We start from the raw sequence: 14,293 nt of genomic DNA on the forward strand, positions 1-14,293 counted from the left end.
CATGAAACGGAACCGACGGGATAAATCCGTGCGGCAAACAGTAAGCGAGCAGTTAACCCAAAATCAATTGCTTGCCGGTGAAAGGTAGCATTACGAACCCTTGCATTGGGAATCTGCATGACAGTAGTTGATGCAGTTGTGTTGCAGCCCGATTGCATCACATCTTATATCGCGTGTTCCCCTTTACTTTCCGGCTATACTGCATATGGTGCAGGCAACGGACACGGTGCAGCTGCTGGTTGCAGGTTCGATGCTCTCGACACTCAAATCATCTAAACGAACGGGGTCGAGTGGTGTTCTGGCGGAACTGTTGCAGTATCAATTACCAAACCTTTATGTGATGCGTGCCACAAGCACAGAGCAGCCGCAAAAGAAGAAAAAAAACGAGTTCCAGTTTCCCTAAATGAGACCTCAACGCATTTTTCTGTCGCATGTGTCAGCACAAGCGCAGTTCGCTTGCGGCGCATAGCAGATTTGATGTATTTCCCTTTGGGGTGTTACGGTGCGGAAATGAATTTGAAGAAAAGCATCACAAACAGCGTACCGACGCACCAGAGAAACAGGCAAACCAAACGGTGATCGAATATTGATGTCCCCTTAGGCGAGAAAAAAGGTGTGTCACATCAATTTGATGGCTCTTATGTTTGGTGAAATTTAATTCAATTCAATTGGAATGTTAAAAAAAAGATGCAGGGAACCTCTGAATAGATTTCGATTAAAAGTGTTTGAATCCCATGCCAATTCTTTGGGTTGCTAAACGAAACTTTTGAATAGCAATTTTAATGTAGTGGGAGACTTTCAATTTAATATATAACGCCAAAAGCGTGAGGAAAATTTTTAAATTAGTTGTATGTAAAATACTTTTTATTTGTTACTCGTCAACCTCGAATGGATTTGTTTCTTCAAGCAAATAAGCAAACTATTTATTGACTCAAGCATGTTTCTGACGAAAATACCGATCCTTTCTAGGGAGTGAAGCTATTTGAAGAATTTCTACTCGTAACTATTTGATAAATATTTTTGGAATACGCTTAACATTCTTCTGTTAAGAGTGTCAACCTATTTTCCAAAAGAGTGCGTGATCTTTTTTCAAATTCCTTGAAGCTATACAGACAGCCTGCTACAATTTCGTATTAAAGCCGTCGTCTCATCCATAAATCTAGCAACAAAAAAACATCTTGTCTTGTCTCGGGTGTAACTAAAAACTTCACTTCGTACCATGACGGACATGATGCCCAAGATCATTCTCGCAATGCGTGTAAATATTTCAACTATTTTGTCTACTTTGTCGGAGGATTTAGTACCGTTGAGTGCATCTGTACTATCGCCACCCATCACCAGTGGAATGCAAGTGCATAAATTGATGTCAATCGACTGTGAACGTGTTCCTTCGGTAAACGATTCTCGCTAGTGGAGAACTGATGCCTAAGCCGGTTTTGAGCGACATAAAGAGATGGGAAATCAGGCTATGACCGGGTGGAGCAAGTTCACACATCCACACCATCAACACACACTTTGGTTTGGCTTTGGTAATGCTGTTCCAAATTCTATCCAAAAACTTTGTCTTCAACATAAATAAAAAGGAACCATTCTTAATAGAAGCAATGTAAGATAACATCAGATGCAGGAGTTCATAGATCTGTTGGCAACCGATTAAATAACACAACCATCACACGGCACGGATTAGACGTGAGCATATTTTTAGCCAAAATAAACACGTTTGTCATGCGGAACTTAAGTATCTTTAAACGAGATTTGGATCGAGCCAACCATTTGGAAATGGAACTTGGTTTATATTTCCTGACAAGCAAATTATGGCCGATGGATGTGGAGAACCTCAGAAGACAAACCTAATCCAATTAAAGTAGGTAGTATATATTTTGGTTAATAAATTCTGCCTGCAAAATAAGGCTTTTTGCCAAACAATCTAATGCTAAATGTTATTCTTTTACATTTCACGAATCACTTTTTTGTTTCTGAGGGTACTTGTTTAGTACAAGCACAACAAAGTTCAGAAAGAACGTCGTCGAGAATGGCAGTGAAATTTAACTATCTGCTTGCAGACGGCTTTAAACAGTTCGGTACAATACTACAAGAACCATGCAATGGTGAGTCATTAATTTCCAGACGGTAAATACCCGCGAGCACTAGGAGTACGCTCGGGAGTTCCCCGTTGTGCAAAGCAAAACGTGAACACATTTGCTTTCGTCCTGCATAAATACAGAATGTTAATAAAAAATACCTTATGAGAGTGTTCTCTGGAGCGCTACAAAAGCTTGAGATACTTCATGCAGTTGTGCTAGTCGCTCGGAAGCAACGGGCCAGGTAACAACAGCATCCGATCGTAATTCAGAGCATGATGTCACGCTATATACGACTCGTTAATACCTTCTCGTTAGTACTAGCAATAGTTTGTGGTCAAGAGTTGTTTACGGATACTATCCCAGAAGATTACTACCTGCGCAAAGATCTCAGTGACTGTAGTGAACGGTTTCAAGTGCAAAAATATTACGATGTTCAGTGCTTAATTTTTGGTGGTGTACAAGTAAATTTGACCGAGTTCCCGCATATGGCTGTGCTTGGATGGAAGGAGGAGGAAGTGGCAGGGAATACCAATGGGGGAAGTGTACGGTGGCAGTGTGGTGGGTCGCTTATTACAGTAAAGTACGTACTGACGGCAGCTCACTGTGCGGCTGACGCAAACAACATCCCACCTCAATGGGTACGACTAGGGGACGTCAATCTGGCATCATCGATCGATGATGAATATGCCCAGCAGTACGAGATATTACGTATCGTACGTCATCCGCAACACCGGTTCTCGAAGAAATATTTCGATCTGGCACTGGTAGAACTGGACAGTACAGTAAGGTACTCATTAGTTTAAGGCTATGTTTTATTTCGCAAATGTAAGCGATCTTACTTCTTTTACAGACTAACTCCAGGCGTTTGTCCGGCATGTTTGTGGACAAATAGCCGCGTCTTACCGGCAGAATACTTTCAAACAGCTGGCTTCGGAGCGACCAGCTTTGGTGGTGGACCAATTCCCAATCTTCTGAAAACGACTCTACGGGCAACGAATTCCACAGAATGTTCGAAATCGTTCAAAAATACTCATGGTCTATCACAAGGCATAGCTGATGATCAGGTTTGTGCGTCAATGGTCGCTACGGACACCTGTCAGGACGACTCTGGTGGACCGTTGCAGGTGACGCTTCGAAGTTTCCTGCACCAGCACCCGTTCGTTGTGGCACTAACCTCGTTCGGTAGGGGTTGTGGTATAGGATCGTCGGGAGTGTATCAACAGATAGCCGCCCACATCTCATGGATTGAATCGGTTGTAAATGAAACCATGGATCCGGTTCGCTGTGCGGAGAAGTACAGTGAATTCCGGAGAGCGTCCTCTTTGATTCCAGAGTGTAGTCTACGCGGCCTACCTACGAGTAATGTCCGGTTGGTGTGGCCTCAAGGTGCCCGACAGACAGAGATACCCTGCAGTGGTACCATGATTGACTACAATACTGTTGTAACAACTGCAAGCTGTACCAAGAATGAAGATGGTATCGAACCAATAGAAATAGAAATCATGGCCCAAAGAGCTAAAATAACTGAGATTCAAATACATCCGGATTTTAAAGAGTATTCGCCTCACAATGATCTGGCATTGCTGCGTTTGGAAAAATATCTTAGAGTTACGGAAGACACAGCTCCAAGCTGTATTCCTTTGCATCGCGGTTCTGAGGTGTGTAGCGATGGACAAACGCATGATTCCGTCACTTGCTGGGATAAATTTGCCGAGCAAACTAAGCACCAACTACTTAACCGTGTATGTAATCAAAGGAAATATGGTTCCAGTAGCGTGAGGCTGATTTGGGCCGTCAATAATACGCATATGCCGGACTGCGTGGGAATGGTTATAAAACCGGACACAGTCATTACATCGATTCGCTGCATGAGCCTTCACGGTGAACAGCCTCCGATAGAAATTGAGTTCAATGAGCTTGAGGTGGTAAAACGAATAAAAATTGTGAAGATCTTAAAACATCCCGGATATAAAGAGGGTAGTCGCAACCGCGACACTGCTCTGTTAATAGTAGCAGAGAATCTAGAAAATCTGGTACCAGAATGCATCAACTTTGCACGTTTGAAGGCAAAACGGTATAGTGCAACAATGGTACCAGTATACGGCCAATACGCGCCGCAAGTTACAGTTGGACGTCTCGAAGTTCGCGTGCGAAACATGTGTAGCGGATCGATGATTGACGCCTTTAAGGAGAAGTTTGGTGACGGAGCCGTTAACAGCTCTCAATATACCTGCTGGAATACGGAGCAACATATCGTGCCGGGAAGCGTGCCTATAGAACGAGGTGCAGGTATGTTAGATCAAATACACCGTTTCATTCATGGTGTGGTCATCGGCTCCTCAAGCTTCGGTACGGTGGATCCTGTTGTGAGCATTAATCTAACTGCGTATACAGACTGGATAACGCGCTTTGTGCTTTATAGACCGCCGAAAGTGGAGGTTGTTTTTCGTGGCGATAGCGATGAGTTCGATTTCGGAAGTAATTGTACGCTGAAGAACGGTACTGCAGGTAGCTGTGTACCGGATTATAGTTGCCAACGTGCAATTAAGGAGTATAAGAACACGAATGACATTGTCATATGCGGTTTCGATGATACGATCAGCTATATCTGCTGTCCAGTAGGCTATCAAGATATTCCAACAATTCCTATGTTAGAGATACCGTCTTCAATAAGTTTGTTACCATCACTGCCTTATGAGAATGCACACGTCAGTTTGTAGTAGAACGGTTTTTTTTAATGCATGGAGAAGTGCAAGTGTAAGACTTCTACAAAAAAAAAAAATACAAACAAACTAAAGATCTACGACAAGTGGAATTAAAACAAAATATTCTGCCGGTTAGTAATTTTGGAAGTAAGATAAAACAAATAAAAGTCTAAGAACAGTTATTCACTAAAAGGGTATAAAAACCATAAATATCTGTTAAATCTCGAGGTATTACCAAACGTCCGTGATGTAGTAACATACCTGTAATGAAAAGGAGACAAAAACAAAAGAGATTGTAGTTATATGGATGTTACAAAAAGGAAATAAGATTTGTTTTTTGTTGACATTCTTCGTTTTGAGAGAGAATGCCACAAAGCTTATTGATAAAAAGTCTTTAAAAACACCAAATCATGCAGTTGTGCAACTCGTTTGTCTGTAGCAATATTTATCTCATTCTGCTGGCCTTTACCATGTGTTTCTACGTGAACCAAAACAACCATTCTGAACATTTCAGCTTGCAGATGACATTCTTTTTTGTTCCTTCGGGCGTTGTGAATAAGTGTGCCTTCGTAGCCGCGTGCGTGCTCTTAGCCTTCTTTTCGAAGTCGACACATTCCTGGCATAATCCGACAGTCGCTACGAAATGTACAACGCACAATTGGGGAAAAACCTTGATGATGGTCGTCGTTGCCGTGTTCGATGAAGCCAAATCTGTGGCCATACCGTCTAGCATCGATCGACGAAATGAACAAAACGATTGGCCTGCTTTCCACTTGGCAGCTCATCAGCATCATCGTCACCATCATCGGAGGTTGAGCGGCTGGGCGTTCTGTGTTTCAAAATTGGTATTCTTTTTCCCGGCCAATGTTGGAATCTGTGCAATAACATCTGCGAGCTGTTCCATCTGGACTATTCAAGCCGAACCTCGAGTGACATTATTTATTTGCATTTTCGCCTACCTATTCCATCGCTTGGATCGCGTCAATGCCATTCTCAAGCGTCCGTTTCTGGCGATGAAAATGATGTTCAAGCGGGCGCACGCTAAAGCGAATTACGGTGTCGTTTTGGTTTCGGTGATGAAATTCGGTAATTTTAGAGCACATTTCCCAGGGTGCTGACTACATCGTGCTGAGATTTGATCTGATTTATACCACATCTTAACCAAGCGTGTCCAGTCCAGTGTTTCTTGGGATGCTTCCCATTGGGGAAAGAAAAAAAAATGTAGCATGTGGCGTTACCGTATAAAGATGTTTAAAACTTCGTACAAAACCATGTAATCTTTGGGTGGGAAAGTTAAAAGATTCCAAAAGTGTGATTAAGAGAGGAAAAACTAGAACGCTCTTACCATCGCACTTACTGTTTCGATGGGAAGCATATGTTGACATGAGCACGCCATCTTTTTTGTCACTTTTTCTACACCAAATGAGACATGCCCTGAGGCGGGAACCACCAACGAGTTTGTGTACCGGGTGAAGATTAATATTTGCATTTAATGAAGTTGTTGCAAAAGGGCGCCTTGCATGCATGCATGAGGGCACAGTGAATCATTCCGTGCCCGTGGAGAACGTGGATAATATGATACGTTTTGGAGGAGGGCTGGGGATAAATGATAAAGTTGCTGACGCACGTATGTGGATATGTTCCCCTTTTTTGTGCATAACGAGACAACTTCATGAGGAATGCATTGTCCGAGGAAGAAGTGGTGAGTTTTTGTGTACCTCCATGCCATGCATGTTTTTGTACATTGAAGTGGCTCTGGATGTGATGTCTGGTGACATCGGTTAAGAGTGATATTATAGCATGCAGATAACTTAATGAAGATATCCGAACTGACGGGTTTGATGGAGAAAGGTCACCACAGAAGGTTTGAAGCATTGAGTAACTTTTGATGACATTTTGCAGCATCGTTGTTTTACTGATGTAATGTACTCTAATGGAAGAAGCAATGTCTTTCTTCCCGTGTCAGACATTAACAATGTAAAGAAAGTGCGGGTTTTCGATTAATTTGTCATAATTGTTTGTAAATAAAATGCTTGGTACATTCGGTACGCTACCATCCGTACGTGTTTCGACAGCACCCTTGGAAGGAAATAAATCAGACAAATGAACCCCACCCGAGAATTGCAAACACAAACACATAGGTAGACAAATCTCCTCATCCCAAGCAAACAGCTAACCGTGCGTAACTAATTTGTGAACGCTTTGTTTACACGATAAATTAAGACCTGGTTTAAAAATAGCTAATTTTGCGTGATGTTTTGACCAAAAAACTGCGGCCACAAAATGACCACTACAACACTAATCATGGCAGCATACATAAATAAAGTGCCATTAGTAAACTGCCCGTGAAGGTGTCGGATTGCGTGCAGCCCACCCGTAGGATATACGACTTTATTCGCACGAATGATAAGATGGAAGGTTTAGCTTGATGGAGTGTGCGAACGTAAAAATCTGCATGAGATCGTGCGGAAATTGTTTATAACGAACCGTGAGTGATATTTGCACGATGAGTTGGAAAAAATATTCAAAGTACATAAACCACTCAATGTCGTCATTCGTATCGATTTCGAATCAAATGTTGGACGTTGTTTTACTTGAAAGGGATATAATGTGCCAGACGTTTATTTCTTCTTCCTCTCGAAGGTCGAATGCAATACAGACCGACTGTTAAAATGGCACACACTTAAAGCAGCCGAACCATCGAAAACTCGTCTTTGTAGCGTGTCAAGACGGTTTCGCGTTCGTCTTGACCCATGTAGCGGTTGGGATTTCACTATCTGTGACTCGTAAACCACCTGTCTTGCGCGGCGTTTCATCCACGATTAACTCTTTCCCCCGCTGCGCTCCTCACGTAATCTTGACTATGTTACGCGTCGGCACTTAATTAGTGGTCTGGGTGTCGCTTGTGCCGAGACAGATCGACGCGAAGAATGGCGAATCGCACAATTTACTTTGCCGGCTGTTATAAACGTTGCCCGGCGGTAGGAAGTAGGTTTAATTAGGAGGAATGCTTTTTATTTTAATGTTTATTTCGTCCACAAACCGGCACAAGACATGAACGACTGACGCGAATGATGAAAATAGTTCATCGATAAATGCGCACTGTTCGTATGTGGGGAAGCAACAACAGTGAGCAGGCGCTACAAATTTTTATTTTATATATAAACGACCAAATAAATGACAAACTAAATTCACTATTAGATGGAGTGCAAAAAAGTTGTTTTTGGCATTTTGTGCAATAAAAATGTGGTAGTTGTTGGTTGAATGCATTGGCAGTTAACATCGGCATGTTTATTGAGCTGTGCATGAAAAAGTCAACAAAAGATGAAAAATTGCACCCATAAAATGTGATTTAGGGAAATTTAGGAGGCAAATCATTCAAATTAAACTAATCTTAAAAAGCAATGAACCAAAAATGTAGAAATATTTATATGAAAATATTATTGTTTACAAGCAAACAAACACAATACGTCTAATTGATCGTTTGGCTTTCTCATACAGTAAGCAAAAACTCTCCACCCGATCACAATATACAAACGAGCGTATAACAATGGTGCGCATTAAATTGATCAATATTGAAACAGTTGAAAGCCACCGTCGGGGTGTAGTGTTTGTTTCCGATTCCGGGATGCTGTTTGATTGGTTGGTTGGTTATCACCCTTTGAGAGGAAACAGTAAACACACAGTCGGTTAAAAAGCTGAATCGTTTGTTCAGCCTTTTTCCTTACCGTTTTTTCTTCCGTTTTTTTTCTTTTCACAGGTGTGTGTGTGTGTGTGTGTGTGTGTGAGAGTATGAAGTTAACAAACGGATCGATTACTTTACACCCGTTAAACGCAATGAAGTACACGAACAAATAATAATATGGAAGTGTTTCCAGGGTCTTCCTGTTGACAGTGTGCTAACAGGAACGGAAAATGAAGTTTGCTCTTCATATTTCCGAATAACATTTTTTAAAGCTATTACCTCCTGCATCCATTGCCGATATCCTACATCGAAGGATATCATGCCGGAATCGATCGTGTAGATTGCACTCGTCTCTAGAGGTCTTAGCCTCGGCCGTCTTTCCCAAGGAAACATGTCTTTTTAACACTTTGAAAAAGCACCCACAAAACCACGATTTGCCCGCTATTGACTTATGTTGCGCAATAAGTTGAAAGATCGTATCCAAATCCACCTATCGAGTGTACGCACAGCACATGGTTTTTAGTGAAATATTACGCAACAATATGTGGGACTAGACACACGCGTTTAATCTTATTCTAATTCTCGTAATACTGTCTCCTAACGGATAGAAGGAAAACTCTTTCATCTGTTGCCACTGTTCGCACACTGAAAAGACACACCGTGTCGGATGGACGTTTCGTCGCTAACTGGACAGGATGGCATCCAACCCCCAATGGTGTGCCCCATCCATAGCATTGGCGAAAAGCGCCGAAAGGAGTACCAAGGCATCCCAAGGTGACCAAGACGAAAAAGTTCATCGAATTTTCTGGATCTGGTAGGCTGCCGAGCCCACATTCACTTTTCGGTTGGTTTTATTATTCGCCCTGTTTCAGTCCTTTTTGGCCAGTCCTTCTCTTGGCTTCGTTTACGACCCTCGTACACGTGGCTTCGTCTAATTCCTCCATCTTCGCACAGTTTTGGTGACCAAACTTTATAAGATAGAGCAGGAAGAAAGACATGGAAGGTTCAAGATTTATGCACAAACTCGGCAAACACTCAGCGCAGGAGTTTACCATTTCGTCGCGTACCATCCATATACTGCTGAAAAAGTTTTGCTTTGGTCTCACTTCACTTCCCACCTTTGGGGTTTCATTTGTCCCTCGTTTGAATAGTGGTTGCTTTGAGGTAATAAGTTTCCCATCCACGTGTGTTCGGTCACTCGGTGACATTTTCTTTCCCATTTCTCATAAGTTCTATTAACATTATCAGCTTGGATCAGTTGTGATGATTAATTCTCCACAAATCATGCTCCACAAATCATTTACCGAAAGCGGTACTTGGATAAAAATGCACAAAAAAAGGTGAACACGATTAACTTATCGCTCCAGTTAAACCTCAATCCGCCAAAGCAACGTGTCGTTAAATTGTTAAGAAGCGCGAATTGATCGGCGGCGACGGTTTCATTGGTTGGAATTAAATCGTTCGGACTACCGGATGCATCTTGGGGACAAAAAAGCGGAAAAACACCACCTTCTATTTTTGTGCACCAGGAGAACGTTTGCTTCTCTCTTGTCGAAGACAGGTTTTGGCAATATTGGGATTTTTTTCTTGTTGTTCTTTTGTTGTGATTGGGGGTGTTTTGTTCCTTTTCCAGATGTGTGTATGTGTAGCATCACAAGCAACCAACGTTGCTATCATTTTGAGGCTGGTTTGTTTGCTGATTTTTGGTTGCTTATTTTTTCGCGGATGAAAACAGGTTTGTTGCATTTTTTCTTTTACTGACATCGGCTCTCCTTCACTTAGTTGTGATGCAATTGTATGTAAACAGCAACAGTACGTACAGGTCGTTTGATGAACAAGGCTGTTTATTTCAGGTGGAATTTATTCTCGCATTTTTGTCAATAACAAGACACTACCGGTGACTTTCTCTCTAAATCGAAAATTTGAACGGAAATTCTTTCCCAATTTATTTTACCCCGTACCCTTGTAGGCTTTATCCGGTTAATTTATGTTCAATCTTCAATACCGGAGCGGGACATTTTTAGAAGAAGGAGTTTTTTTTTGTGGAATGCACACTTTTGCGATTATAATGGTAAAAGGAGTTGAACTGTGCCATTCGAGATGGGTTGTAAATCACGAGAAACCTGAAATACTTATAAGTGTCTCGATATATCGCCATAAATGTTCATGTGTGTGGTGTCAGGAGTGAATGTCGCGGACAGCAGTGAAATCATTATTGATGGCAAGAAGAAAAAAAAATATGGAGAAAAAAGCTCATTCTGTTATCTCTCATTTTGCAATTCGATTTAGAAGAATGTCTGTTTTCTTTAAGTTGAAGTTTTGGACAGGTGTTTTAATTTTATTAATTTATTTTAAAAAATATTCATGCCACAACTTGAATTGAAGTCTTTTATGTTTGTTCTTCCATTATAATTTCCACACATTCCGCAAATAGTTTGCAACTCAATAAACAAGAAGAAAAATTCATTTACAAAATGACCTTTCCGGATAGATGACCGTATAACAACTTGTCTTTTTTGGTTGTCAACACTGCAGTTAAAATTTGCCTAAGCTTCCCTTAGCAGAACCATCACAAGGAACTACAAACACATTCTCAACTGGTTGAAATGCTCCGGAACTTTACCGTATCTTCGTACCACTACTAAGTCCACATCAAAATGGCCTCGGTTCAACCTGGCACCAACACGCACGCGTGTAGGGATAAGTGGATTTTAGCATTAATGTGTACATTAGAGTTACAGAATTGGACATTCCGTCGTGGAACTCACGCGACACGTTGAGCAAGGTTAGGTTTTGAAAAGCTAAGCAAAGCTAGCTGTTGATTTTAGTCGGTAGTCCACTTGGTAGGGGGAAAAATGATTAAAACCGGTCGAAAAATACCTATGCTGGTGGTGGAACCGCTTAGATAGTCAAACTTGAGGCACCCCATCAAGGGGAGATACTTTGCCATGTTTACCGGTGTGGCAGATTCCACCTGAAATATAAAAACCTGTTTACATTTCGCTATTCGGCGGACACACTACTCATGGGGTCTGTCCCAATATTGTTATACACCTTGGGTAGGTGAATCTTTCATTCAGATTGTTTGTAGATCATTCGAGAATAAAATAGGAAGCTGACCGAACCTGTCAGCAGGCTCGTTAATCGTTAGCTTATGAAGAAGGTGCTAACATATTGATGTTTCATATAATAATGGAACAATTTGTCTTTTCCAATGGTTTTGCTCTTCATCATCAGGTTATGCATGTGATCTTTAACATATTAAATATTTGTAAATGAGAGCTTATTTAAATTACAATGGAACAAAGATGATGTTCGGTGGATAGCTTTATGGGGAATATTTTTTGTTGAAATCTTATATAGCTTCCGTATCTTAATTGATTAAACAACCTGAGCGATGAGAAATAACTGTTATCGTATTGTTGATACGAGTTCTGCTTGTTCCCAAAAACATGTAAATAACTGACAATTGATTAACAACCGGAACAAAAAGTATATAGCTACTCTTTTCTTTCTGCTACTATCACACACACTTCCACCATTTACGAGCAATACTGAAAATGGGACATGAGAGCATGACCCCGACCTAGGTTCTGAAAGCGTTCGAGGGTGACACCATCGTCCTCGGGAATGAATTGCCCAAACAATCAACGCGCGCGACGTTCGCGCCGGAATGCTTCAGAAAATCAGAATCCAATTCCGACCTGGGAGCCAATCGAAATCCAACCGGAAAATGCGTCAATTAGTAGCACGGTCACGTCCGGCACGCCAAACGAACGGTCAGGACCATTCACTAACACCGGTACCTTCGTCTATTACCGCATCGCTTCGCACAGGTGAACTCGAACGAGCCGTGTGAAGGTGTATCGTTCGGAATTGGAATTCTCCTCAAGCAGTAGCCTTTCGGTAGCGGAACAGGGCAGAAGAATAGATTTTCGGCTTTCCCCCACGAAAGAAGGGAAAACATAAAGCTGCAAGACACACCTCCTCCTTCACGTCTGTCTTTTCAGAACGTTGAACAAAGCTTTTGGTAAGGTCAAAATCAAAGGTCGCCTTTCGATTCGGTTGGGTGGACAGGCGACAGCAAAAAGGGCACGCCATCCGTGTGCTTTGCTTGTCGAGTGCCGTTAAACATCCGGAATTGATTCGTGAACGTGATAAGTTTCGATAAGCAGACGATCGAGAAGCGTGCGGGTGTGCGGTTTGTGTGAGCTGTTACTGTAAAGAGGACAGATCAGAACACGAAACATGTCAATGGTCAACGAATGGACCATGTCGAGGGAGATAAAGCACCTATTGATGGTACCTATTGATTCTAAACATTCGGTGCATCATGTGCATAAGCATAGAAAAGGAGACAGCGATTATTAGTATTGATTTTTGAGGTCAATTGGGATTTTGTAAGGAAAATTATTTATAGAATCGCTTTGATAAAGAAAAGCTTTAGTGTATTTTCAACTTTGATGTTAATAACCAAACTGAACGTCTCCAGGCACTCTCCCGGCGACTCCAGGAAGGACCTCAAGAGAACTGACAACGAGTAGAATTGGAAGAGAAAATGTGATTGGTTTCGCTTGCAACATTCGATTAGCGGGACAAACACAACGTGCGATATCGTTGTAGCACGTGCCCAGTGATGGAATTTCCCTTTTTCGTTTAACATAAAAATAATATTGCACAGCACACATGCATTCGCACAGCTGGAACAAACACCAGGGCAAAGAGTTCTCACTCCACCACGCTGAGACGCTTGCTCGTGTTTGATCACATTTGCGTGTCTTCCTTCCTATCATATTAAGCATGCTTTCCGACGTAAGGCTTTTTCGATCTTGAGTTTGTTTTTAAAATAAAAAAACAACTTTTCTTCCCGATAACGACACCAATACCTTCCCAGATGTTTGCGGTGGATTGCTTTCAGAAATTGAAATCACGTTCGTGCGCATATTTGTCGATGCGCATCGGATGAAGTTGATTATGATGCCGCGCCAGTAACTGATGTGTAATGCTTGTGAGTCGCTCGACCTCCCAGATGCCACGATGCCAAAGATGTCGATGTGGGTGTGTGGAGGTGCCGTGGGTGCTTGTTCCGTTTTTTCCATCAGTTCGCTGTATTGTGTGTAGCATAAACGTGAGATTTGGACAACTCACGAATGTGTGGTGAAAGCGGAGTTTAAATCGTCTCCCAAAACCGTTTGCAGCAGTGTGTCGGTGTAAAGAACGACGGAGCCGACAGTAGAAAATGTTAGCATAAATATGTTTATGCTGATCCCCGGGCCCAACCAGGGGGAACGCGGATCGCGCACGTTGGTGCTGTATGGTCGTGTCGTATCGATGTATGTCGTATGTGGTTTATGTGTTTGTTTTTCTTTGCTGCCTTCCGCCGAACCTTTTGGATCATTCTTTTCGCCCGGCCCTTAAATGGATGGTTCATAATCGTAAAAGGCGGTACCACTGGATGGGAATAACCGGGACACACTTGCCTGGCGCATACGCAAATGTGTGACATTCGATTTACATGTCAGGGCAGCAAGTGTGTTCCATTTTTCCGCTTCGTAATCTTTTCCTTAATAGTCGATCAGTCTTGGAAACAGTTGAAAACGCATGAGTTGGTATGGACATGATTGTTATTGTGCGGCAGCGCTAAATCACTGCCACAAGTATGCTAGTACAATGGTGTTTATGTTTTTGACACATAAATCATTGGATTTGATCAAGCAAATTAAAATGCTGATCGTGGCAAAATGGGAACAGAGTGTTAACCTCATGTACAGTAATAGTTTTGTTTAATGTCGCGTACACAACTGTTGTGAATTGGAAGC

General features: G+C 42.0%; 2 protein-coding genes across 9 annotated transcripts in view; one reads left to right on the plus strand and one right to left on the minus strand.

Annotated features, from left to right (window-relative positions):
- The window catches only part of LOC125763387 (uncharacterized), a 98,864-nt gene that overhangs the window by 42,789 nt on the left and 41,782 nt on the right, over nucleotides 1–14,293 (minus strand). The window lies entirely within an intron of this gene.
- On the plus strand, nucleotides 881–5,078 carry LOC125763409 (uncharacterized). Its single transcript, XM_049426590.1, has 2 exons — nucleotides 881–2,871; nucleotides 2,935–5,078. The coding sequence occupies exons 1-2, from the start codon at nucleotides 2,357–2,359 to the stop codon at nucleotides 4,802–4,804; spliced, it is 2,385 nt and encodes a 794-aa protein (XP_049282547.1). The 5' UTR covers nucleotides 881–2,356; the 3' UTR covers nucleotides 4,805–5,078.

The sequence above is a fragment of the Anopheles funestus genome, chromosome 2RL, assembly GCF_943734845.2.
Source record: "Anopheles funestus chromosome 2RL, idAnoFuneDA-416_04, whole genome shotgun sequence".
NCBI classification, from domain to species: domain Eukaryota; kingdom Metazoa; phylum Arthropoda; class Insecta; order Diptera; family Culicidae; genus Anopheles; species Anopheles funestus.